Source organism: Zootoca vivipara, chromosome 6 (assembly GCF_963506605.1).
Source record: "Zootoca vivipara chromosome 6, rZooViv1.1, whole genome shotgun sequence".
In the NCBI taxonomy this organism is placed as follows: Eukaryota; Metazoa; Chordata; class Lepidosauria; order Squamata; family Lacertidae; genus Zootoca; species Zootoca vivipara.
The window spans coordinates 77,860,492-77,886,533 of NC_083281.1; the positions used below are offsets into that span (position 1 = coordinate 77,860,492).

At 46.8% G+C, this 26,042-nt stretch overlaps 2 protein-coding genes across 7 annotated transcripts in view; one reads left to right on the top strand and one right to left on the bottom strand.

Annotated features, from left to right (window-relative positions):
- Positions 1–2,576, top strand: part of MEGF6 (multiple EGF like domains 6) — a 199,826-nt gene extending 197,250 nt beyond the window's left edge. For both annotated transcript variants that reach the window (XM_060276165.1, XM_060276164.1), the window contains one exon: positions 2,273–2,576. In XM_060276165.1, the coding sequence (XP_060132148.1) occupies positions 2,273–2,337 (65 nt within the window). In that variant the 3' untranslated portion in view covers positions 2,338–2,576. The remainder of the gene's footprint in view (positions 1–2,272) is intronic.
- ARHGEF16 (Rho guanine nucleotide exchange factor 16) overlaps positions 1,875–26,042 on the bottom strand; it is a 40,546-nt gene continuing 16,378 nt past the window's right edge. The window contains exons 5-18 of one of the 5 annotated variants that reach the window (XR_004692887.2): positions 23,919–23,975; positions 22,923–23,083; positions 22,274–22,426; positions 21,632–21,761; positions 20,713–20,787; positions 20,267–20,359; positions 19,730–19,887; positions 16,289–16,489; positions 14,444–14,517; positions 9,943–10,044; positions 7,100–9,035; positions 6,249–6,315; positions 4,037–4,157; positions 2,042–2,496 (exon numbers count right to left, since the gene is read on the bottom strand). Coding sequence is in view for 1 of the 5 variants with exons in the window: in XM_035121085.2 (XP_034976976.2) it covers positions 8,896–9,035; positions 9,943–10,044; positions 14,444–14,517; positions 16,289–16,489; positions 19,730–19,887; positions 20,267–20,359; positions 20,713–20,787; positions 21,632–21,761; positions 22,274–22,426; positions 22,923–23,083; positions 23,919–23,975 (1,344 nt within the window). In the remaining 4 variants the exon portion in view is untranslated. Of the gene's footprint in view, positions 2,497–4,036; positions 9,036–9,942; positions 10,045–14,443; positions 14,518–16,288; positions 16,490–19,729; positions 19,888–20,266; positions 20,360–20,712; positions 20,788–21,631; positions 21,762–22,273; positions 22,427–22,922; positions 23,084–23,918; positions 23,976–26,042 lie in introns of those variants that run through there. The other 4 variants (XR_009557811.1, XR_009557810.1, XR_009557812.1 and 1 more) reach the window with 4 other exon arrangements.

Below are 26,042 nucleotides of genomic sequence, written 5' to 3' on the forward strand. Positions count from 1 at the left end.
GCTTGATCAACTGAGCAGGTGGCCAGTTAAAGGAAGCCTGCTTCTTGGCTGGTCAAGCCCCCACAGAACCGGTGGGGGCTTCATTCATCTGCTCACTGAGGGGCACGGGCAGCTGCAAACCCTTCAGCAGAGTGGTATAAAGATTCCACCCACCTGTACAGTGGTGGTGCCCGAGGCTGCTGTGCAAACAGAGTGTTTGCGCAGCTCTCAGCTGCCCTGCCGACTTTCTCTCAGGAGAAAGAGGTTGCCCACCCATGGGAAGGCGGAGGGGAGCCCTGTGAATAGAGCCCAACAGGTTCCGTGGGCTTGAGCGCCATTGGACAGGCTGCATCTTTCCTCCCCTGAGCAAAAGCAGGCAGGTGCCTTTGAGGGAGCCCCTGCTCCCGCTTGCCTTAGTACAGTAGCTTGTTCCCTCCACACGCTGGGTGCTGGGAACAAGCTGCATCAACCCTGGCCTCCCACAAGCAAGCAAAGGGAGCGACCAGTCTTTCCTTCAAAGTGCCCAACTGGGAGGGAAAAGACCGGCTGCTCAGCTGGGAGGTGGGCACCTTCCTGCCCCTCCTCACAGCTTGTGAGAGCCAGAGCTATATGATAAAGGGGCTTCTTCAGCCAAAGGGCTGGGTGCTGTATCTGGCTGCTTCTTCCTCCCCTAAGGCGGGAAGGAAAAAGTAGCCAGATACAGTGGTGCCTCGCTAGACGAAATTAATTCGTTCCAGGACTCAATTCGTCCTACGAAAATTTTGTGTAGCGAGGCACCGTTTCCCATAGGAATGCATTAAAAGTCAATTAATGCATTCCTATGGGCTTCGGGGGCCTGGCGGCGGCAGCGGTACTTGCTCTCTTGGCTCGGGGAAGGCAGGCAGGCGCTTGTTCTCTTGCCTGCCTGCCTCCCCCGAGCCAAGAGAGGTGTGTGCCACTGCCTCCCCCGACAGAGCCGGCATTTGACAGGGCTTCGGAACACCCGTCAGATGCGGGCTCTGTTGGGGGGGGGAAGAGGAACGAAGGAAGAGAAAGCAGCCCTTTCTCCCCCTGCCGCCGACAGCTTCCCCCCGCCCGACACAGCGTGGATCGGAGGAGAATCCTCCTCTGATCTGCGCTGTGTCGGGCGGGGTGAGGGGAAAGCGGGGCTTTCGGCAGCCGGCAAAAAGTCCCCACACCGGCGCGCTTCTGCTCCGGGTGACGGGGCCGATGCGGGGGTGTTTTGCCGGCTGCCTTCCCCTTGGCTTCGGGAAGGCAGCCAGCGAAAACGTTCCCGCACTGGCGCGCTTCTGCTCCGGATCACGGGTGCTTCAGCTCGGGGAAGCAGGCAGGGAGATGGCAACAGCCCCGGAGCTTCCACGGGCTGTTGCCATGTGCCTGCCTGCCTTCCTCAAGCAGCACCCGCTGATCCTCCGCTCCCCCCCATCCCGCCTGTCAAACAGAGGGGATCGTAGGGGGCTTCTCCTGCTGCCGCCTGGCACACAGACGGCGGCTGCCGAGGCAAGCAGCTGTGTGCCAGGCGGCGGCGGGAGAAGCGGCTCCTCCACTTCTCCCACCGCCGCCTGGCACACAGCCGACATCGGACGGGGCTTCAGAGAGGCGCAGCGCTTCTCCAAAGCCCCATCCTCAGCTCCCGGGTGTGCGTGGCGGTGGGGGGAGAAGTGGGGGAACGGATCCGTTACTTCTCCCCCCCTTCTTCCTGCACTCCCCCCCTTCTTCCCGCACTACAGCCCTTTGTGTTCCGCTGGTCTCTACCGGTTGCCCCTCACCGGCAGAGATCAGCGGAACACAAAGGGGAACCAGCTGCAGTGCAAGAAGGAGGCAAAGGAAGATCAGCTGAGAGGCGGTGACAGCTGTCAGTGCCTCTCAGCTGATCTCCCTTTGCCTTCTTCCCTTGCTACAGCTGGTTCCCCTTTTGCTAGACGAATGCCCCTTTCGCTAGGTTTTGCGATCAGAGGTTTTTATGGCCACACTTCGCAAGACGAAGTGGCGGCCATAGAAAACCTCATCGTCTTGCGAGGCAACCTCCAATCGCAAAACCTATTTCATATAGCATAAAATTCGTCTTACAGGGCATTCATCTAGCGAGGCACCACTGTATCGTGATATATTAGTATACTTAGATGCTGAAAACCGTACACTGCCCAGCCCTAGTACCTGGAAATGTTGGGGATTGAACCCCCCCCCCAGGGACTCTACCACTGAACTATATAGCCCTGTTGCTGAGGCCATGCCTGCCAGCACAGAAAACCATGGTGTTGCTCCTCTAACACATTATAATTTTCTCTTATAGCTGCACAGTCTCGGACTTTTTACCGGGCTCCCTCCAGGGTGGTTGCCCCATCTTTGAAGCACTAGTTTCTGGACTCATCACTTCCAGCGCAGACTTGTGCAGAAGCTACAAGGGTTGGCTGCCAAGTATGGAACTGGCTCACCTGACTCGCGACACACCAGCTTGCAGATCCGACCCCTCAAGAGCGCAACAAATCCAAGATTGTGTCCAGAGGAATTGTCATCCTGCACAGACAGAGTGCAAACAACTCAAAACAAGCACATATCCACTTCAAACCAACAAGGCGGTGTGGAGCACCCCCCCCCCCAAAAAAACCCGCCATCTCATCCACTCACAAAATCTGGAAACCATTTTTTAAGCATAGCCATTTTGTCTCTGAGCTTCCAGACTTAAAAAGAGCAAAAGCTTGTAATTACGAGTTATTCTTGTTTGCCTGGAATTATTAATAGCAGGATTCTGTATTTATGTAAAGGTATTATTTATGGGCAGGTGTATCAAAAGTTGCATCTTCATACATGCTATGCAAAAGGCCCTATGGGTCTGTGTAGCCTCTGGAAAGTGTGGGAGACAGAGGGTGGAAGTGTGTGTGTTTGAAACACAACATCACTGGCACTTGAGATAGAATGATCTCCACAGCCCCCATACTAGCTAGCCAAGAGCTTGAGAGTGGCAAGCTGCTGGGAGAGAAGAGGATAGCTCCCTTTAACTCCCAGAAGGCCCCAGGTGCAAAAACATGGCACTACAAAGGTGCAGGCTGTTTTGCTGCCTTTCCATGATCCGGCCTAAGGGATTTGTAGAAGAATCATAGCCTGGCACCTCATTTGTCAAGCTCTGCCACTCCGGAGTCTGCAGATGCACCAGCCAGCCTGAGATGGTCTGTTGGGTTGCTTACTTTAGGCTGCCTTTTGCGTATACAAAGGAGCTATGAAGCCTGAAATCTAAAGCCTAAACACATCAGACTTGGGGAAGTTTGTTTTAACTGCCTGGCTTTGCATAAGCTGAATTGATGCTCATTGCTCCATGAGGGGCGAGAGCTAATCCACCTTTCGCCAACCTGGTGCTCTCCTGCCGTTTTGGACTACAACACCCATCAGCCCTCACCAATATATCATCAGAGAGAGATTGCAAGAGGCAAGAGCTTGTGAAATGCTATAGGGACATCTCTTCTGCTGCAATCCTTGTTTTCCCATCATGGAAGATGGAAAAGACTATGGAACTTGTTCAGAGCAAGAGCTAAAAAGCTTGTTAGATTAATTCATGCAGCCCTATGGTTGTTGGTTTGTTTTTTAAAGTGCTTTTTCCTCCTTGTTTTAGAGACTTTATAAGCTTTTTTTGCCTGGCCTTTCCCTATACAGCCATGAGGGAAAGCTACTTGCTGTTTTTAAACAGAAACTTGGAACTCTGCCGATTCTGAAACATGCTTGGTGGCCCACAAACTTTCTGCTGCGTGTCCGACAGCCTACATTGTACTTGCAATGAAGTACTTTGGTGAAGACTCTGCTTAAAAATAAATTTGGGAACCAAGACAGGATGAAAAGGACAGGATTTTATCAGCCTGCATGGAGGGGTTAGATCCTGAAGGCTGAACACCTAGAGAAGTTTTCCTTTTTAAAGTAGCGATTAACCACAGAAATTGGTTAATCACAGGAGAGCAACAACCAAACAATTCAGGAATTTCACCCCCAAACACACACCTTCACCCTTTCCCTCAATCTTTTATCTTGTGAAAGGCGAGGTAGGTTTACAGCAAAGGCATCAACTTACCTTGACCATCCATTGCCAATCTGGAAAACAGAAGTTCCTAGTGCCTCCGATAAGGAACTCCACTGAGCCAGGAGACATGGGAAATGCTCACTGCCCAAGCTCCTTTTTACAAGGGCTAAGTCTTGGGAAATAAAAAGAGAGCAAGTTAAAAACTGAGCTACTGTAGCAGAGAGAGAGAGAGAGAGAGAGAGAGAGAGAGAGAGAGAGAGAGAGAGAGAGAGAGAGAGAGAGAGAGAGAGAGAGAGAGAGAGAAAGAACTCACCATCACCACTGAGATTTTATCGTGTGTCATGCATAAGAACTTGAACCCGGCTTTAGAAAGTAATCAGAAACTGTGGAGCTGTACAGTGTTTTATATGTGAAGGTTTTAGCTTTCATATTTGTGTCTGGGGACAACCCACCAGAAACTTCCCCCAGCTAAAATTTAATAGAGCAGAGTTTTGCCTGTTCAGCTTAATGGAAGTTGTTATTTGCAAGATTAGTGCTCCTTTGTCCATAATGCCATAGCCTGTTTTCAAAAGCGGCACCTACCTGCTATCAACCCTCTTTCCTGTTCCCTCAGAGTTGTGTTTTACCCCCAAGCAGATCCGTGGAAAATAATGGACTTAAGCCAGTCATGCCCATTACATTGACTTTGTGTTGGACTAAGATTTGGACACAACCCATGACCTCTGACTTGATCCTGCCACCGGTTTACAGATCTTTGGGTTTTTTTCCAGCTGCAAATACTGCAGAACATATTGCCATATGTCTGACAAAATTATAATGTTGTTACTTGCTTCTATTAAAAATATATATATTTATATTTATATACACACTTTATGCTATCCTCCGTGAAGGATTTTTGGGCCACACAGTATTATGTCCAACACAAAAATAAAAAATTATTTGGGGTTCCCCCCCCCACCGCCCAAAATAACAATAATCACGTTGCATACACAGATGGCCTCTCTGTCCTCCCTAGTTCTAGAATTCCGATTACCACCAACCTGAATGGCTCTAATAAAGGATGAGACAAATTCACCGAAAGCAAGGCGAATGATGGCTGCTAAGCTCTGTCTCTGCGACCAGAGGCAGTGCATGCTTCTGCATACAGTGTTTCTCCAAAAATAAGACACCGTCTTATATTTATTTTTCCTCAAAAAAAAACACGGTGGCTTATTTTCAGGGGATGTCTTATTTTTTTTTAGAAAATTAAGTATGGTACAGTTTAACCTACAAGGTTAAACTGCCTATCACTATGGCTTATTTTTGGGGTATGGCTTATTTTCGGAGTGTGGCTTATTTTGGGGATATGGCGTATTTTTGGAGAAACACAGTACCAGCAGTTGCTGGAAACCACAGGTGGGGAGGTTGCACTTGCAATCAGGTTCCACTTGCAAACTTCCCACAGGGATCTGGGACAGCGAATGTGAGAACAAGAATCTGGATTGGATGGGCCATTGGCCTGATCCAGCAGTCTCTTCTTATGTTCTCATGTCATTGCCCACATCTTTATCAGGAGAATTCTAACGTACCTCCTCCCCATCACCAGTTCTGGCCTTGAGCTGATTTTATGATTAAAAATCATCAAGTGCAAAGTGACTAACACACGGTCTTATTCACATCTACTCAATAATAATAATAATAATAATAATAATAATAATAATAATAATAATTTATTATTATTATTATTATTTCTACCCCACCCATCTGGCTGGGTTTCCCCAGCCACTCTGGGCGGCTTCCAACAGAAGCTTAAAAATAAATCAAAACATCAGTCATTAAAAACTTCCCTAAACAGGGCTGCCTTCAGATGTCTTCTAAATGTCATACGGTTGTTTATTTCTTTGACATCTGATGGGAGGGCGTTCCACAGGGCACCGCCACCAAGAAGGCCCTCTGCCTGGTTCCCTGCAACCTCACTTCTCACAGTGAGGAAACCGCCAGAAGGCCTTCGGCGCTGGACCTCAGTGTCCAGGTAATATAGTGTTCAGGTATACTCAGAAGGCAGCCCTGCAGAATTCAGTGGACCTTACTTCCCAGCTGCAGGGAATAGGAAAGTGGCCTAAGAAACTGAGCTTGCACAGCAGGATGTCCCTGTTACAAATTCTTCATGTGCTGCAAGTTTGCTGGGTAGCGTTAAGGAAGCTGTTCTCTCAGCTTCAACCTGCTCCCCGCCCTGCAATAATCTGCAATATGGGGTGTGTGTGTCATGGTAATACTGACTTACCTTACAGGGTTCTTGCGAAGACTGCATTCGGGGCCTGAATACGAACTGCTCTGAATACTTGACAGTGCTATACAGATGTTTTAAGTAATATCATTTTAAAAAAGGATACAAATATGTTAGATCATTTTAAAAATCAGTCGGCAAGGTTTTTAAAAACACATTTTAGAAGCTTGCAAAAATAAAGTTCTGTCCTGGTGCTTAAATTTAGGAGCTTTAGGGCAGGCATCCCCAAACATCGGCCCTCCAGATGTTTTGGACTACAATTCCCATCATCCCTGACCACTGGTCCTGTTAGCTAGGGATCATAGGAGTTGTAGGCCAAAACATCTGGAGGGCCGCAGTTTGGGGATGCCTGCTTTAGGGCATTGCCCCTAAGCACACACAGACAGCTTTTTACAACAGATTATTTGCAGATTTATGAACCGCTTCCCAACCGTACGTCCCGACAGCTAATTACAAATAAGATGCAAGAAAGATAAAAATGTTAAAGATTACAAGCTCAAGTCAGCTAAGCCCATTTCCACAACTGTACCATACAGTGGAATGGGGGCTGTCTCATGGCGAGGATCTCTTCTTTGCTAGAGGTTTTTCAACAGAGGTTGGATGGGTGCCTGTCAGGGGTTATTTAGCTATGATGACTGCACTGCAGCGGGCTGGACTCGATGACCCTTGGAATCCCTTCCAACTCTATAATTATGGTAGTGTTTTTCCACAAAGTGACCGGGCCACACTTTAGGGAAAGCCTCCTTGAAACAAAAACTGCAGGGCAAACGATGTAAGAAACACCGCTTTAGTTTCAAACATTTGTATGTGAAATCTAACCAAGACAGCATTTTGTTCCATTTCCTTACCTGAGCCATTTCACATCTTGTGTGTTCTTTCACGTGGCATAAAGGCCCCTTTTGGAAATCTAGTGGAAGTTCTGTGTTAATTGCTTCCACAAAATATCCGTTTGCAACTCTGTCAACCTGGAAAACGGCAAGAGTTTTTTGCGCTGTAATTTCCTGCAGTAGAAAAGGAAGATTAGAAACTGAGACAGAAATGTCATTGCTATGACCAATACAATCCACACCACATCTCAATGCACCCCAGGTCTGAACAACTTCTTGGGTACCCTACCCCTTAAAGCAAAAGCTTCAGATCCTGGGTTGAAGTAGGAAGGTTCAGTGGTGAGAGCACCTGCTTGGCATGCAGAAGGTCTCAGGTTCAATCCCCAACATCTCTGGGCAGGGCTGGGAGAGGGATACCTTCCTGAAACTGCGGAGAGCTGCTGCCAGTCAGTGTAGACAATACTGAGCTAGATGGACCAATGGTTTTCCTGTGTAGAAATAACAAATCCTCCGCACCTCGTTCCAAATCATACAAGAGTTTAATCAGCTTAAATAGATATACAGCAAGACACACCACTCATTTTCTAAAACTACCCTCCGAGCTCACAGGAACTGCAAGAAACAGGGTTACTATAGCAATGCAATTTGTCCCAATCAAAACCACTCCGGTCCACTTGCTAAACTCATGTAGATCCAGAACGCGCAGGATAATTACAGCGGTCAGACACAGGAAAACAAACTACTTGGAGGGGGTGTTTGTTAACTATGAAGTTTAAAAAAAGAGTTACACATACTGTATAAAAGGCAGGAGCACTTTTTAAGATGCCCCGAACAAAAATGATTTAAAAACCAGTACACCCAAGAGTCAGCATTAGATACTAAACCCAAATTCATTGTAGCTCACAAGCTAGACATGTGTCAAAAGGCAGCCAAGATAAATAAGGCTACAAGCCCATGCACACTTGCCTAAAAGTAAGCCTCACTGAACTCAGCGGGGGCTTACTTTTGTGCAAGACATGTTTAGGGTTGCACCGTAAAGGTCACACTGGAAACCAACATGCTAAAAAGAATAAAATGGTGCTAGCGCAAAGTATTCAGACTAGGAGGAGTCCATTCAAAAGTTTTCAAAGGCATTGTTCTTCCAACTATAAGCATCGCACAGCACTACCGAGGTGCAATGGCTTAATGGCTCATGAACGTATATTGGATTCGCCACATCTGTGCAAATTGGCAAAGGAGGGTGGAGGGAGGTGTGAGGCTCTGCAAACATTGAACTGATTGCACAGGAATGTGTCCTCGTGGCTGTGGGTTTGGGGGTGGGGGCAAAATTAAAAGCCAGCTTCTACAATTGGTGGGAGGGTCACATAACCCCATTTTCCCTGAGCGTTGCAGCTTCCACAACACACACACATACACATCATTATGAGATGCTGACATGAATCTGGAAAGAACATCTTAACAACCAACAACAGACCACAGAAGATAATACCCAAGGAGGACCTCTAGGGCAGGGGCGAAGAACGACAGCGAAATGCCATCTTCAGACACCCGGGTGAACAACGGTGTCCTTTTTTTGGAGGGGGAGGGAAGGGGGGGAAATGCCTCAACCCAGATGGTCTCCCAACAAAGGTGCGTCCATTGCGCGGCACGGCTGGAAGGTCATTCATCTTTTTGGACGGCAACCACCTTACGAGGCAGGCAAGAGCTCACTTCCGACCCAGGAGGGACACTGAGAGGCAGGTCTGCCTTCCCAGGCCCTACCGCTGGCTTTGTGTCCCAAGTGCTCCAGCGGACTAATGTTCGACATGCTCCAGCTTTCACACATCTGTCTCTATGCGCAACCGTTCCATGCGCTGAACATTGCGCTCCACGGTGCTGCGGTTGGTGATCTCCTGGGCACAGGCTTGCGGGAACCAGCCCTTCTCGCCATCACGTAGACGCTCACCTAAGTACCAGCCTGCGAGGAGGAGGAGAGAGAAGGGGGATTTGATCCACTGCTCCTAGCCTGGCATCACATTCGTTATTGCCTCCACTTCAAAGGAGCAAAGTTAAGCTAAAACATTCAGCTGCAGCTTCTGCAAACATAAATACAAACCTTTAATTTTCCACATAGGCTACAAAACATTTTTTAAAAAATAAAAATCATTCCTATATTCTGCTTGTAAATCAAACGGCTCCTTGGACAGATGTGTTTCAATGTGAAGTCTATTTCAGCAGCCAAACATTTGCAGTCCTAGGCCTTGGTATAAAAACATCGTAACTGGAGTAGTTCTAAAAGTTTCCAACACAAGATATTTATATCTCTTGTAGTACAAACATGATTATTCTCAAGACACCTTTAAGAAGCCACACAGCAGCGTTAACTGTACGGACTTGCAATTTTTAAAAATCTATTATGCTGTATATAGATATGGAGGCTATCAATCATAGTTTTCTTAACTCAGTCTTTCTGAAGTGGCATTTTGTTAAGAGAGAAAAACCTTCTGTTTTCAATTATATTCACTGCACAGGTGGTGGTGATTTCTCTCTCTCCCCAAGTCCTGAGGGCCACATTCCCTCATTAGTAATCTTCCAGGGGCCAGCAGCTGGCAGGGCCAGAGGCAACAAATAGGGCATAGATTCCAGCCATTAAAAAGTCTCTACACCCATCCAGGCAAAATCACAGTTGAAGGACATGTTTCAGCTGGGCAAGGACACTTGAGAAGAGTGTAGATATAGCGTCCGGGGAGGTTCCTCACATACACACCCCACAATCACACCTACAGACTGGGCGTAAATCCCTGGCAGATCTTACTCCAGGTCCTCTCAAACCAGGGCCCGTAAATCTACCTCTGGAAACCGATCTCTTTCCAGAGCACACTTACCTTCCTCCCTGGTCAGGACAAGGACAACATCGCCTTGCTGGAGGGAAATCTCATCCGTCTGCTTGGCCAAGTAAGCCCGTACAATCTCCACCTGCTTGAGATCTTGGAGAAACAGAGGGACACAGAGTGAGTGGCAATGTAGGGATAAAAGGGCAAAGAGAGAGATAGAAGAAAAAGAACAATGCAAGCATTCCTATCTCCCTCCTCTCCTTTTAGAAAAAAAAACCCTTTAAAAGCATGAAGTTCAAAATCAGTTTAATGATAAGAATATAAGTGGGAGATGCAAAGAAAAATAAATGCTGCAGTATGCACTCATGTCCTAGTAGAATTTCTCTCATTCTAGGTTCTTGCCAGTCATGCCCTTCGCAAAGATACTACAAGGCACAGGTGGAGAACCTTTATCTGGCTAGCAGATTATCTCCCCACGCCTGCCAGGCCAAAGCACACCATCACCTGATGTCACAGTGTCATTTAGTGGAAGATGGGTGGGACTGCTCACCTGTCACCCACCCAACAATGTGATAACTTCAGGTGATGCTTTGCTTTGAAGCCCCATTAGTCAGGACTTCAAAGCAAAGTGCAAACAACCCCGTGCTGCTCTTTGAACCTCTGAGAAGTGGAGGTTCAAGGAGCAAAACCGGGAAGGAGAAGCGGTCCTCATTCAGTGGAAACTGCTTCCCTTTCCTGCAGTAAGGCATGCTCCCACTGCTGATATTAGTAAAAAAATTATTAATTTATGCACTGTGACTTGCCATTGTTTTACAGATTATAGTTTAGAAATTATTTATTATTGTTGTTAAGAGTGGATTTCTGTTTAATTTTCATATGCTGATATTTAATATTCTATACCATTCTAATGGATTGTTGAATATTACTTTATTTGATATAAGTTGCTTATTTTAAAGTTATGTTCTATTATCATATTTTTGCATTGGATTAGATTGTTTTAAGGCATACAATCTTTGTTTCTCTTCAGCTTGTAAACTGCCTTGGGTATTGTAAAATAGAAATATGGTATACAAATTAAAACTGAAATGAAAACCAGTCATTGGGTGGTAGGAATGTGCCATTCTCCAGCAAAGGAACAATCAAGAGAGCTCATTTTAAGCTCCTGGTTGCTCCTTCGGAGGCCTGCACTTACCTGACATCAGGCGCAAGACAGGTGGGACTTGAGAGCCTTGACCCACGGACCCAAGATTCCCTACTCCTAGTCTACGGAGCTGAAGTAGGTCAAAACTGCCTCCCACCACATCAACGTCCTGTTTTCCTTTCTCCGCTCAACGGGCAACATTCAGTGGCTATTCATAATGCTCAATCCTCATTGGACCTTTCCTTTAAGAGCGTGTGTTTGTACTTCTGCAGACCTTGAGATTATTCCAAGCTCTGCCAATATCTCCCCTCACATCTCTCAGTGGCACCATTTTTGTCGGCAGGGCAGGGGCCACCTGCGTTTGTTATTAGAGGAGCATCAAATGTGTGGGGATTGAACCTGGGGACTGATGCCTGCAAGGCAGGTCCCCAGCTCCCGAGTTGTGGGGGGCCCTCCTTCATCCGGTTGAAATGCATTGAACCAAAGACACGTGGGAAATATTAGGCAAAGATATAGGGAATGCTTCTGTCAAAGTCCCCCTCTCCCTCTCTTCCATTCCAAAAGCACAATTTTCAGTTTGGCAGGCAAAAGACTTTCAAGAGAGATAGTTATTCCCACACTGCATTAACATTCAGCTTTTGGCCGTCTTCTGGGGAGCAGGCATCCCTTTGGCTAGCCTGCCTGTAGAGATTTGGGGAAGCTGGTCAAGCAGGGAGGCTTTGAGACATTAGGGAATCAATTACATAAGGAGACTCCGGCTGCTGAATCAGGCCAATGGCTCATTTAATCCAATGGCCAAGCAGATGCTCATTATGCCCACAAGCAGGGCCTGAGTGAAACAGCAGCTCTCCCCGCCTGAGATTCACAGCGACTGGTAGTCAGAAGATACTGCCTTAAATAGAGGAGGGAGAACACAACTTTTGAGTTTAGATCCAAAGATTGCATTGACATGAATTTCGATGCAACTTGCTTTCTATTTTGATGCTATGGTTTATGTTTTCTGCTTTGATGCTATGCTATGGTTTTGTTATATTGACTTTTCATTCCAATACTTTCCATTAACTGAACCGTTTCCTGGTTTGCTCATCAAACACTTTGGGTTTCCCTTGGAAAGCAAACCAACCTATTAAAATGGGGGGGGGGGATGCCGGTCTGTACAACCTGTCGGCTTCCTGCCTGGCCTGCTGCCAACAAAGGGAGGGGTTGCATCTCAGTGACAGAGCAGATGCTTTGCATGCAGAAGGTCCCAGGTTCAATTCCTAAGCAAGTCCAGGCAGGCTTGTAACCCTGAAGTGCCACACTGCACGTAATAGAATCATAGAACTGTGGAGTTGGAAGGCACCCTGAGGGTCATCTAGTCCAACCCCCTGCAACACAGGACCTTCTGCCCGACTGGGGCTCGAACCCATGACCCTGAAAGTCTCATGCTCCACCAACTGAGCTATGAGCTAGATGGACCAAAGGACAGACTCAGCATAAGGCGGCGGAATGAAAACACGAAAGTGCTCAATTTCCTGCAAACACTGAACATTTGCAACAGCAGAAAGTCAACTTGCTATATTCTCTCAAATTGAGCTCTCCCCTAGACAGCCAAACTCTGCTTGAACCACCAGAGGGAGCACTAATCTCAGTTCCTTTTTGGATTTTTGCTCTCTGCACTCAAGGGTGGAAAAAAGTCACATTCCTTATTTAGCACTGTCCTCCCCCCCCTCCTCTCCCCCTCGGGGAGAACAGAGGGCAAGGCACCTCTTAAAGGGGCAGAGCCAAGACCAGGGGTCAGCAAACTTTTTCAGCAGGGGGCCGGTTCACTGTCCCTCAGACCTTGTGGGGGGCCAGACTATATTTTGAAAAAAATATATGAATGAACGAATTCCTATGCCCCACAAATAACCCAGAAATGCATTTTAAATAAAAGGACACATTCTACTCATGCAAAAAAATGCTGATTCCCGGACCGTCTGCGGGCCGATCTAGAAGGCGATTGGGCCGCAGCCAGCCCCCGGGCCTTATTTTGGGGACCCCTGGCCAAGACCAACACCCCACCCCCTTGCAGAGAACCTGACCTGCCTGAATGGCTCCCCTCTTTCAGGTAAGGGGTTGGAATACGCCCAGATTTTTTTGATCCTTTGCAGTGAGAAGCACCTTCAGGCTGGCTTCAAAAGTAGAACAGCACATTCGGGCCTGCTCTTTGAGGAAGCAGATGGGAACATCTGTAACTTGAAACATCATCTATGTTTAGATGCCAGGCAAAAAACTTTTATTTTAATCCATGATGTGGGCCCTTCCTCTGGAGGACAATAGGCTCCCTTTTTTTAATCTTCCAGTGGGGTGGGGGCTCTGTATTTGACCTGCCTTTTATATATAAAATGGACAGGTGGTTTTAGGTTTTCATTTGGTTCTGGTTTTTATACACCGGGCTTAATATTTGCACCATTTTGTAAGCTGCTTTGGGTCACCTCTTGTGGAAAAAGCAACCGATAAATGCTAACACTGCTAACAACAAGAATGCTAATAATAATTATGATGCTGATGCTGATAGCTTGCAACAGGCATGGCCAAGGTGCTGCCCTCCAGACATCATGAGACTACATCTCCCATCATGGTCAATGGTTAGGGATGATGGGAGTTGTAGTCCACCAAAAACATCCAGAGGGCAGCATGTTGGCTACCCCTGGGCTTAGGGCCTCAGGATGGGCTATTCCCAGTGATCTCCATCCACTAGAACAAGGGCTTTAGCAGTCGCAGATAAGGCAAGTTTTAATACTGCACAACAGAGGAATCCAAAGGAAGGCACAGGAGCTTGTTGTGCACTCTAGAAACCTGCTTAAATGTTCTCTTGGGCAACAACATTCCGCAGTTGCAAAGGATTTTGCCAGTGGAACCAGCGTACCATTAAATAGAACGGACGCCCTTGGAAAGTGCACTCTCCTTCACTGGAGGTTTTTAAACAGAAGTTGGATGGTAATCTGTCGGGGATTCTTTGGTTGAGATTCCTGCATTCTAGGGGGTTGGACTAGATCAGGCATCCCCAAACTTTGGCTCTCCAGATGTTTTGGACTACAATTCCCATCTTCCCCGACCACTGGTCCTGTTAGCTAGGGATCATGGGAGTTGTAGGCCAAAACATCTGGAGGGCCGCAGTTTGGGGATGCCTGGACTAGATGACCCCCCAGGGTCCCTTCCAACTCTACAGTTCTGTGATTCTATAAGCACAGCACTGGATGCAACCACTTAATCCAGCCCTGGAGGGGGACAATGACAACTTTAGAGCCCAACAACAAGGGGGTGGAGGGAAGGAGCTCCAGCCCTGTTTTAGAGCCACTATTCAAGACTCAGTTCAGCTCTCCATAAATACAGCAAGCTCTTTTTAAGTGAAGCGCAAGATTTTCAAATAATAATAATAAGTTGTACCTCCTTTGCTGGCAGTGTCCTTCTCCTTGTCTTCCCTGTGCATCAAAGCCCTGATCCATCGGGCCCGGTCGCTCCTGCCAAAAGCACAGAATTCAAAGCATTTCCAAAGCAAATATATTGTTGTGATTTTGGGGAGTGTGGGGTCAAGTCTGGATAATACCCCCCAAGTCCCTTCCAATTATTGAAGGGGTAGAATGTATCTGTTGGGGTAGAATGCAGAAGAGCAAGCTTGCCAAACCAGTTCCTTCATCAAGTCAATACCTTTGGCTGTTAAGTACCGTGATTTAGCATGGCAAAAGAAGTTGCTATTTTACCATAGAGGAAAAACAGGTGGGCTGCCACACTGGAGAACTATAGGCCAGAGTTGTGGCAAAGGAACCCGAAGCAGTCTGGAAGCTGGAGACACAGAGACTTAACTTGCTCCATGCTGGACTTTGGGACTTCCCAAAGGAAACCTAATAGAGAAGCAATATCTGTTGGGGAGTTAATGCTGTGAGCCCTTCCATCCTATGCTCAGGTTGTAGGTACAAATAAACAATATATTCTAAAGGCATCATCTCCAGTGACCTTCATTCCAAGGAAATTGAACCCTGGAAAAAGCCCTTTTGAACCCTGGAGTCTCTCACTCCTCAGAGACTGGGGTGGCATGTAACAAAATAAGCATTATGGGCTATATTCTGTGTTAATCCTACTCAAAGCAGACCCACTAAAAGCAATGGACCCAAGTTAGGCATGGTTGTTAATTTCAGTGGGTCAATTCTGAAAATTTGTTTGTTTGTTTGTTGCCCATCTGACTGGGTTGCCTGAGCCACTCTGGGCGGCTTCCAACAGATTAAAACATCAAGCGCAGTAAAACACAGTTAGAAGGACTAAGGTTAGCTACAACCCTATATATTTAATGCATTTTATCCCACTGGGAATAGGTTCCCAAGGTGTCTTGCAAATATAAACTCCGCTACCTTCAGGCTTATGGGACGCAGGTGGCGCTGTGGGTTAAACCACAGAGCCTAGGGCTGGCTGATCAGAAAGTCAGCAGTTCGAATCCCTGCGACGGGGTGAGCTCCCGTTGCTCGGTCCCTGCTCCTGCCAACCTAGCAGTTCGAAAGCACGTCAAAGTGCAAGTAGATAAATAGGAACCGCTACAGCGGGGAGGTAAACGCCGTTTCCGTGTGCTGCTCTGGTTCGCCAGAAGCGGCTTTGTCATGCTGGCGACATGACCCGGAAGCTGTACACCGGCTCCCTCGGCCAATAACGCGAGATGAGCGCCACAACCCCAGAGTCGGTCACGGCTGGACCTAATGGTCAGGGATCCCTTTACCTTTACCTTCAGGCTTAGACACAGATACAGGAATGAGGGATGGAAGCGAAGAGGAAGAAAGCAAACTCAAGATCAGGAATGAGGAACTTGTGTCCCCCAGATGTTGTTGGACAATGCCCATACTGCCTGGCCATTGGTCATGCTGGCAGGGAACGATGGGAGTTGTAATCCAACAACTTCTCCACCCCTGCACTAGCTCTTAGTTACACAGTTCTTGGATTGGTGGAGCATCTGCTTTGCATGCAGAAGGTCTGAGGTTCAATCATTGACGTCTGCAGGTAGGGGCTGAGAATGTCCACCATCTGAAACCCCGGAGAGCCACTGCCAGTCAGTGTAGATGATACTGAGCTGGATGGACACAAGGCTTCATCCCATGAAGGCACAGAGGGCTGAAGGGTAGGGAAAGTCAGGTGCAAACAGCCACCCCCCAACAGCAAGCACAGAAATCTCTCCAGTGCCCACCCTCCCCATCACAACTGCCCCGGAAGGTGACACCAACCCTCTGCACCCATCAAACCAATACTCACAGGGATTCTGTGGCCAGCACTATCGCCTCCCGCTTGCCTTCGCTGTCCTTGTTCATGGTCACACGGAACAAGTGGCCAAAGCGGAATGCACCACTCGAACCCGGCTTGGCGGGGGGAGAAGAGGGAGTATCCGGGTTTTCAATTTTGTCCACCGAAAGCTGGTCAAGCATGGCGTAGTTGAGAACCATGTAGCTCTCCTCGCTGCAAGAAATAAAAGAGAGCTGGTGAAAGGGACCGGGCAAGAGCCAAGAGCCAGGAAGATCGAAACAGAATTGTGTACAGCGGAATTGCACTAACGTTTTACTTGCTACAAAATTGTTTTGCGAACAATGAAAGCGTCCCCAAGGCAACTGTCATCATTATCTTCCTTCTATAATGGCGGCCGTAGAACCTCCAGATGTCGCTGGACTACAACTCCCATAATCCCCCAACAACTGGGCATGCTGGGTGGGGCTGATGGGATTTGGAGTCCAGCATATTCTGGAAGGCAGGAGGCTGGGGAAGGCTGTAAATAGATTAATCTACTGGCTGTGTTGTTTTCGACAGCTTGTGACAAAGCATCCTAAAATATCCCAGAGCTCCTCCAAAGTTCCCTTATCGTTATCATCATCATTTATTTGTATTCTGCCTCGGCAGTGGCGCCCTCCCTGTGGAACGCCCTCCCATCAGATGTCAAGGAGATAAAGCTACACAACTTCTACAAGACATCTGAAGGCAGCCCTGTATTGGGAGGTTTTTCATGATTGACACTTTATTGTGTTTTTATATGTGTTCAAAGCTGCCCAGAGCGGCTGGGGCAACCCAGCCAGATGGGCAGGGCATAAATAATAAAATCATCATTATTATTCCATAATAATATTCCACTCTCAAGGCGGCTTACAACTTGAAAAGATTTACATGATTACAACAATATACAGGTGAAACTCGGAAAATTAGAATATCGTCGAAAAGTGTATTTATTTCAGTAATGCAACTTAAAAGGCGAAACCAATATATGAGATAGATGCATGACAACCAAAGCAAGATATGTCAAGCCTTTATTTGTTGTAATTGTAATTATTTGTCATTAGGCGGGTCAATTATAAATAGTATGCAATTAATGAAATGTAATAGCGATGTTTATTTTTGTATTATTGTAACTATTTGTTTTATTACTGTGGAATTTCCAAAAGAAAGCATTTATAAAAATTAAAATTAAAACAAAAAATAATACATTGCATTACTGAAATAAATGCACTTTTCGATGATATTCTAATTTTCCGAGTTTCACCTGTAACAAAAGCAGTTGCGAGCAAAAAAACACACAAAAAAACATATCAAAATGTGTGCCACAAAGTTAGACAATAGCCACACAAGTCGTAATAAGATCTAAAAATAAAGATACCAATTTTTTTATAAAGATCAAAATTAACAGCTCCAAAATTAAATATTGACCTCAACAAACACCCCTAATCAATACCCCACCCCAAGAGTTTGCAAGCATCCCAGGAAGCAGGTTGTGAAGGACTCTCAGCCAAGACGGTCTCTGGCCTCTTCGCCAGCCTCAACTTTTGTAGCTGGAGTCAGTCAGTCAGTCAGTGCCCCTCCCTCCCAACCAGGCAGAAAGAGGCCAGCAAGGAAGGGAGCTGGTCTTGCAGGATTCACATGGAAGAGCAAGATGGTCCTTCCTTGGGGAAATTCTTCGTTCAAGGCTCTTTGCTTGCTGTACGACAGGGCTGGAGAACCTGCGGGACCTCCAAGCCTGGATGGACTCCAACTCCCATCAACCCCAGCCAGCACAACCCCAGCCAGTCAGGGATGATGGGAGTTGGAGTCCAGCAACCATCTGGAAGACTGCAGGCCTCACAGCCCCTGCTACGGAATGATTTAAAAAAATAATAATGAAATGAAATGAAAAATCAGTTGCTCTGGCATTCCGCAGCCAATTCCATAGAGAGTGACTGAAGCCTGATGTGTGAGAGAGGAAGAGTTTTCCCATGACAGACAGAAGCCTGGCTCCTCTCTTCGCCAAGAATTCCCATTAAAGAATCACTTGGGAATGGGCAGGCCACGAACCACATCCCCCTCGGCAGGCTCTTCCCACATAAATCAGCCGCTCGCCATTCCACAGCAAGCAGGCAAGAGACATTGGGGGGGGAGAGAGAGTTTCCCCCAAATGACATTAAAAAAAGAATGAGGGAAGGAAAAAACTAGGGAAAGAGAGTCTTCGCCAGGACGACGAATCTCAGAGAAGGAATGTAGGGACAGGGCTACAGTCCCACAATCTTGCAAAAAACCAATGACTTCACATTCCACAGGGAATTCCTCGGCTCCCTCCTTATCGCAAAAGACGGTTCTTAAGTGTTTCTGCACACCAGCGCCTGGCCAGAAACAGCCTCGCCACCCGACCCCAAGTGACCAAAAACATCCCAAAACTTCAAAACATCAAATATTAACCCACTGAAGGGGCAATGGTTATAATCGGGAGGTTGGTAAACCCTCAAGCATGACACAGACTCTTTTGGGGTTTTACCTCAGTCGCTGGGAAGCGGGCCTTAAAGGCACCCAGAAACTCAACCCTTCTTAAAAGGAATCTACCTAATTTTCTATTTTCTTTTTTTGTATCACAGAACATATCAAGAGTGAGACTAAGAGAGAATTAAACCAGGTTGACCAGGGAGACCTGGGTTCAAATCCCTGTTCAGCCCTTTTTCATGTGCCCTGTAGGTGTGGAGGGTGGAAACATAAGAACAGGCCTTTTTAGTGGTGGCTCCCAGGTTTGTGGGATGTTCTGTCCAAAAAGCACACCTGGCATGATCACTTCAATCCTGGAAGGATAAGCAACCAGTGCCTGTTAATGCAATGGTTTGAGGACTTACAATACCCTTGCTACATTTAAACATATTTCTTATAAACATCAGTTTCATGTGGAAAGCTATCTGGACATTTGGATGGCTAATATAGATTTGCATATTTTATATTAAGATGGTTGGACAGTGTTCTCGAAGCTACGAACATGAGTTTGACCAAACTACGGGAGGCAGTGGAGGACAGGAGTGCCTGGCGTGCTATGGTCCATGGGGTCACGAAGAGTCGGACACGACTAAACGACTAAACAACAACAAATATTAAGATGGATGTGTCGATGGCTATTGTATTTTCAGTGTGAGATGATGAGGGTTTCGTTTATTTCCCATTTCCCCCTCTGTTTTTCTTTCTGTGTTAAATTTGCTAGAAATATTAATTTAAAAAGAGGCACCATCAGAGATTGAGGTGGCATTTGCCAAATGAATGAGGCAGAGCCTTGATGAAGTGCATTGCGAGCAACTTCATGAGGATATATATATATATATATATATATATATATATATATATATATATATATATATATATATCAGCACAAAATAAAATTCCTCACACGTGAGGTGAAGTTTGTTCCACAAAAAATGGCCTCTCACACACCTCTTTTTCTTGGTGATGATCAAGACATCATTGAACACAAAGAGATAGCAGTTCCCACGTCCAGAGCCCTTCCGGAAAATTCCACCTTCTTCCACCAGAGGCATGGAGAGTTCTCCCCTTTTCAGCAGCCACCGGGAAGCAGAAATCAGCGGGAAGTTCTGGGGGAAGACCCAGGGTGACATTGGTCAATATAGCAAATTCAACCAAATGGTTATAACATCATGGAACCAGACACATTCAGAGTTAGCCAGGGGCAAATCCAAAATGGCACTGTCCCCCAGACCGCTCCCAACTTAAAACACAGCCCCTCCTCAAAATACTCCCTTTCTTTTGTCTCCAAAAGGGAGTTAAGACACAACAACCCTGCGAGGTAGATTAGGTAGAAGGACAGCAGTTGGCCCAAAGTCACCAAGGGAGGCTGAGTGAGGATTTGCAGCCCCCCCCCCGAGTCCAAACAGTACACCACAACTTGCCATCAAGCCTAAGGGGCAGAGCCGCGCTAGGGAAAAAAAGATTTACACCTTCCAAATCTCACACCTTGATCTTTCCAAACTCCAGCTGCTTCTGCAACGTGTACATCTGCTCGGTTCTCTCCATGGTGTGGGCCCCCTCGTTGCACCTCTTCACGAGCTGGGGCATAAAGGAGAGGCAGAAACATACTTTTGTAAATGCAACACCGTCTCTATCGTCATCTCCTGCACAAGTGGGAGCTGCAGGAAAAATAATAATGGGGCAACACGGGGGTGCTCCTGTGCACCTCTCCAGCCTGCCATTCCTAACCCTCCTTGGTGACACTCCATTCCATGCCTTTGGCTCCATTCTATTTCCCATCCCACCTGGTTTTCTGGGTCCCCCCCTCCAGTCCATCAGTCAGCATTCCATGCTCACTTAACATGCTTAATCCTCACTGGGCTGCTTCCCTCTTCCCCCTTTTTTTTTGGGGGGGGGACACACAGGTTGGGTACATCTGCAAAGTCTCTTACCTTACTGATGGCCTTCAAAGCCTGAGTCGCTGCTTCGTAAGCTCTGCTATGCAACTGGGTTTTCTGGCAGACAGTCTGAAATGGAAGAGAACATCCACACAACTTTTTTTTTTTCCTTCCAAAACTATTGGCTGCCCATACCTGCAACCTGTTCTTGACAGTCCACTCAGCTAAGGAAGGGGAAAATCTGAGAATTTTAGTTTATTGGTTTTGTGTTTTTTTTCCATCCTGAGGTCAGTTTGCCACAGTTCTACATCAGTATGCAATTTAAAAAATAATTCTCATGAAAATGCATATTATTTTCCTCCTTACTTCCTCGAATATACATGTTTTGGAATGCATTTTTTTGCCAAACAGAAAGCATTTTTTAAATATGTTGTTTTCATGAATAAATGCATCCTGATGCACAATTTATCCCACCATATGAATTTCTGGACATATTGCTTGGATGAAGAACTGCAAATTTTGAAGGATGACTGTGTTTCAGTTTGCGCTTAGTTTTGGGAAATGCCTAAACCAAGTAGAATAGGTCTGATCAGAACACAGAGAATATTACTATTAGAATTGCAGGGTTTAAGGTATATTATTCAGTCTTCTCAGTAACATGAAGCCATCTTAAAGAACATGCAGATCAGTGAGGGGCCCAGGAAATCTGGGGTCAGGTACAAATGAATGAGAAGCATAAACAGCTTCCTCACCAGGGTCTAGCAGCATGGCCTTTTAATGAGGTTTGAAGGTCAGAGGAAAGAACCCCAGCTTTCAGCCTGATGAATGGTAGACATTAATATTGTGTTTTAATGCTGCAACCCTACCCCTGGTACTTTAGGATGATAGGCAGGTAAACAACAAACAAACAAACAAACAACAACAACAACAGATGGGCATATATATTTCCATGTGCCCCTCCGCTTGCTCTTACATCCATCAGAAGAGGCAAGCGAGTAACTCTCTGCATGGGGTTGATAAGGAAGGAAATCAAGGGAAGGCTGCCACACTCTGGTTTCTGCTCAATGTGTTTCAGGGTCTCTTTAAAGGCAGGATTCGTGGTTCTGCAACGGAACAGAAAACACCACTTCAGCTTCTTGTGATTGATGCAATGCACACTTTTTACACTTTAAACGGATAACCTGAACACACACACAGTCACCTCCTGGTGCAAGAAAGAGTAGAGTATCAAATTGGGTGTTTCAATGAATTCAGCTGCTACCTACCTTGAATTAAGGGTTGAATCCAAATTAGTCCTGCTCAGAGCTGACCTACTGAAGTCAATGGGCATGACTAACTTAGGGCCATTAATTTCAGTGGGTCTATTCTGAGTAGGATTAAGTTGGCATTCAGTAGCACTTACTTAGAACCATACAGTTATAGAGCTGCCAGGCATGCTTGTGTTATTATTCCCATATCGCAGATGGGGGAGGCTGAAGGCTGAGGCCACTTGGGTTCATAGCAGGGGCAAGATTCTAAGTCTCTACACCAAGCCACATGGGTTGGACTTTAATACACTAAAGCTTATAAATAATCCTTTAAGTTTGGGGGGCGGAGGATGACTGGAGTCACTTACAACAGCTTCTGAAGGGTCCTCTGTTGGTAGACTTCATTCGAACAATAGATGACATATGGATTAAAATTATTAGTTGCGTGAGCCTCTACGATGTCGCTGATGTCCGGGATCAGGACGTTCTCCTGATGTCTTTTCTCCAAGTCCTCAAAAAAGCTAGAGGCACAATAAATAAAAGGGAGGTTTCGTGGTCAGCCTCCTCTGCATATTTCAGCTTGTCAATATCCTTCTTAAACTGTGGTGCCCAGAACAGTTAAGCCGATCCAAAGGTGAACAGTCCTTCTAGCTGACGGTGTTGATGGTTTTTGGCTGCTACCAATAAGTGGCCCCGGGAATTCTTTGTGTTTTGATTCTACATCTAAATCTCTGTATAGGCTGAGCAGTGCCAACCGTGAGGAGAGATGAGCCATCTGCTCAGTGATGGGGCTGATTTTAATCCTATACCCTTCCCCTCCAAGGATCTCGGTAGGAATCCTCACAACCACCTTGCCAGGTAGGTCAAAAAGGCCAGCTCAAGGTCACCCAGTGTTGCTTTCTAGCTGAGCAGGGATATGAATTTGGTTGTCACCAAGTCCAACACTCTAACTCAGGGATGGGGAGCCTGTTATAACTGCTACACCACACAGGCAGCTGCCTGAGGTTCAAGATTTACCTCTTGCTGGCAGCCAGGATATCCCCAATGTTGGAGAAGAGGTGGTGGTGATCTGTCTGATTCATGGTGTCCTTCAGTGCCTCCGATTTCATGAAGTGGTTCACCAGTATCTCCAAGCTGCGCATGTAGGAATACTCGGAGGTAATGATCTCAAAGATCGCCTGCAGGGGAAAAGGATGGAGAGAGAGAAAGGTGAACACGAGGGGACAGCCCTTCATAGCTGATCATGGAACTGTAGAGGCAGAAGGAACACGAAGGGTCATCTAGTCCAACCCCCTGCAACGCAGGAATCTTTTGCCCAACGTGTAAGTAAGACCCACAACACTGAGGTTAAGAGTCCCATGCTCTTCCAACTGAGCTGTTCATCCAGCTATGTGGAGGGGGTGCATTTTCAGATGCTGGCAAGTGAAATGTTGGTCTGCAGCCACCAACATTGGCACCATCTGGATGGAAGTGTGGGCAAAAAGTCTGGGGCTCCATTCTCCAGAATGATGAGTCGGATTTCCCCCCCCCTCCCCCAAAACCCCCCAGCAACCCGCTTTAGCAATCTGACATTTATTGTTTATGCTCTGGCAATGCGTTCTACGTCAGGCTGCCTTTGAAGATGATTTGGAAACCACAGTTAATACACAATTCAGCAGCCAGATTGTTGACTAGGCAGCATGGTCAGAACACACAACACTAGTTTTGCCATGAATGCATTTGTTTCCGGGCTCCATTCAAAATAATAGTTTTGACCTATAAAGCCTGATGTGGCTCAGGACACCAATAGCTCAAGGGCTGCCTCCTGCCACATGAACTGAGCCAGACCCTGTGATCATAATCTGAGGCTGTTCTTCTCATGTGCCTCTCCTCCATGGGAGGTTCAGAGGGTGGCAACACAAGACGGGGACTTTCCAGTGGTGGCTCCCTGCACTTGTGGAATGCTCTCCCCTCAGGGAGGCACGCCTGGAGCGCCAAGCAGGAACCTTGTTTGAGCCTCCTGGCTTCCCTTACCTCCTGCCGTTTGCGCTCTTCCGGGGAGATCTGCTCCAGGATGCCAGCTTCCTGCACCTGCAGAAGACAAATTCTGAGTGACTTGCAGACTCACTGCTAGTTTCCAGGCATCCCTTCTGTGGAGCCACATGACCAAGGACCCCACAGGTGGCCATGGGGGTGCAGGAACGGCACTTTTTTTAAAAAAAAAAAACAAACCCTGCAAGTCACATAGAATTCAATGGGGTTTTCTCCCTGGTAAGTGGTTATAGGATTACAGGGTGACCATTTTTAGGTTTAGAACTCATTTTATGAAGAATAAAAATCCATCTTTTGTTTTTAGAACATGGGGAAAAAAGTTACAGGAGTGAAACTACGAAGCATTTCCCATGAAGACGATACAACTCTGCCCCTCTTCACTGCCACTACATATTATCCCAGAACTAAAGTCACTCACACTGAACAAGCCAGATTGATTTTTCCATTATTCTTGTTATTTATTTATATAACAATCAAAAACATCAGGTGGGGAACACCAGGCTTAGGGGCTGGATGTGGCCCTCTAGGCAGCTCTGTCCAGCCCCTGGAACTCTCCCCAGGCCACACCCCTAGTTGCCCTTGCTTCACCCCCTCCTTAGGTGTTTTTGCCTGGCTGGAATGTGCCCTTGAACTCTGATCATGCCTCTTGCTTAGCTGGATGGAGGAGGGAGACGGGTTGTGTGTAGAAATCAGCCTACTGTACAAAGGTAAAATTAGCATCAGTTGCTCCTCCTACTTTAGCCTCTGGCCCCACCCACCTCAGGACATTGTTCAGAAGGGTATGTGGCCCTCAGGCTGAAAAAGCTCCCCCTACTTTTACTGGTTTACATAAAACAATGTAACGTATTCCTTCCAAAATGCCAATTATATCAAATGTTAAAAGCAAGCCAACATAGAATATAATCAAAATGCAAATGAAATCAGAAAAGTTAAAACATACAAAGTACATGTTAGAGAAAAGCATGCCTGGGGAGGTTAGAAAGTGTTTGGGCAGGTGCAGAAATAAATCTAGCCTAACAACAATGGGCAGGGAGTCCAGGAGGGTACCTGGTGCCACACTAATGGATCGATTCCTTGCAAATGCAGAACAAACATTACGTGGCACTTGCAGAGTTGCTAGGGAGCTCCTTGCTCAGGGAGTTTCCACTCTCACCTGCAACGCCCCCAGGCAAAGCTTGAGAAGAAAAGGGGGAAACATCAGAGCTGCGTTTCAGCAAACTCCATAAATCCTGCCAGGTGAAGCAGATGAACTTTGGAACCATCTCAGGAGGAAATGTTTAGTTGTTTTTTTTTAAAAAAAAGTGGAGGATACCAGGTGAGATAAGAAAAGGCAGGTGAGCCTCCGGGGCAAAGCCACTCCTTCGGGTCACATCACCCCAGCTGAATGTTGCACCATCCATTTCTCCAAGGCAATTCTGTCTACCGCAGGGGAACTTCTACAGAGAGTCCCACAGTGGCCAAAACACACATGTTGGGAAGGGTGCAGGAGACAGATGTGCAAATATTGACTGAAGCAGAAGTAATCCACCTGAAGTACATTACTAGAATATAGGACGCTCCCTAATCCAGAGTTAGAGCACTGCGCCCATCTAGCCAAGTGCAGTGGCCCTCCAGGATGTCAGGCAGGGATCTCTCCCAGCCTGACTTGGAGATGCTGGGGATTGAACCTGGGACCTTCTGCATACCACGAAGTTATGCCTCCTCCTGCTCAACTTCTGAGAATTCAGTGATGGTGTGTGCCAGTATAGCAGTATGCGGCTTGAGCACATATAGTTCCCACATCAAACTGCCCATGTGCCGAGGCCATCAGAGTCAAGGAAGGGGGCAAACCAGCAAGAGGGTCTTTCCCAGTTGTAGTACACTCCCCGACAAGTCTTGCCTGGCATCCACACTGCTCTATTTTCAGAATTAGGGAAGGATCCCAGAGACCCACTGTCAGAACGAACTCATTTGAGGGAGCGGCAGCTCATTTATGAACCCGCCCGGTCCCTTAAATCGTTTGCACTGCATTTATATCCAGTGGGTTATGTTGCAAAACAGCTCTGCGGAAGCTGGGAAAGTTGGGGGTTAATAAATGCAAACAAGTCCTGAGCTTCACCGACCAGT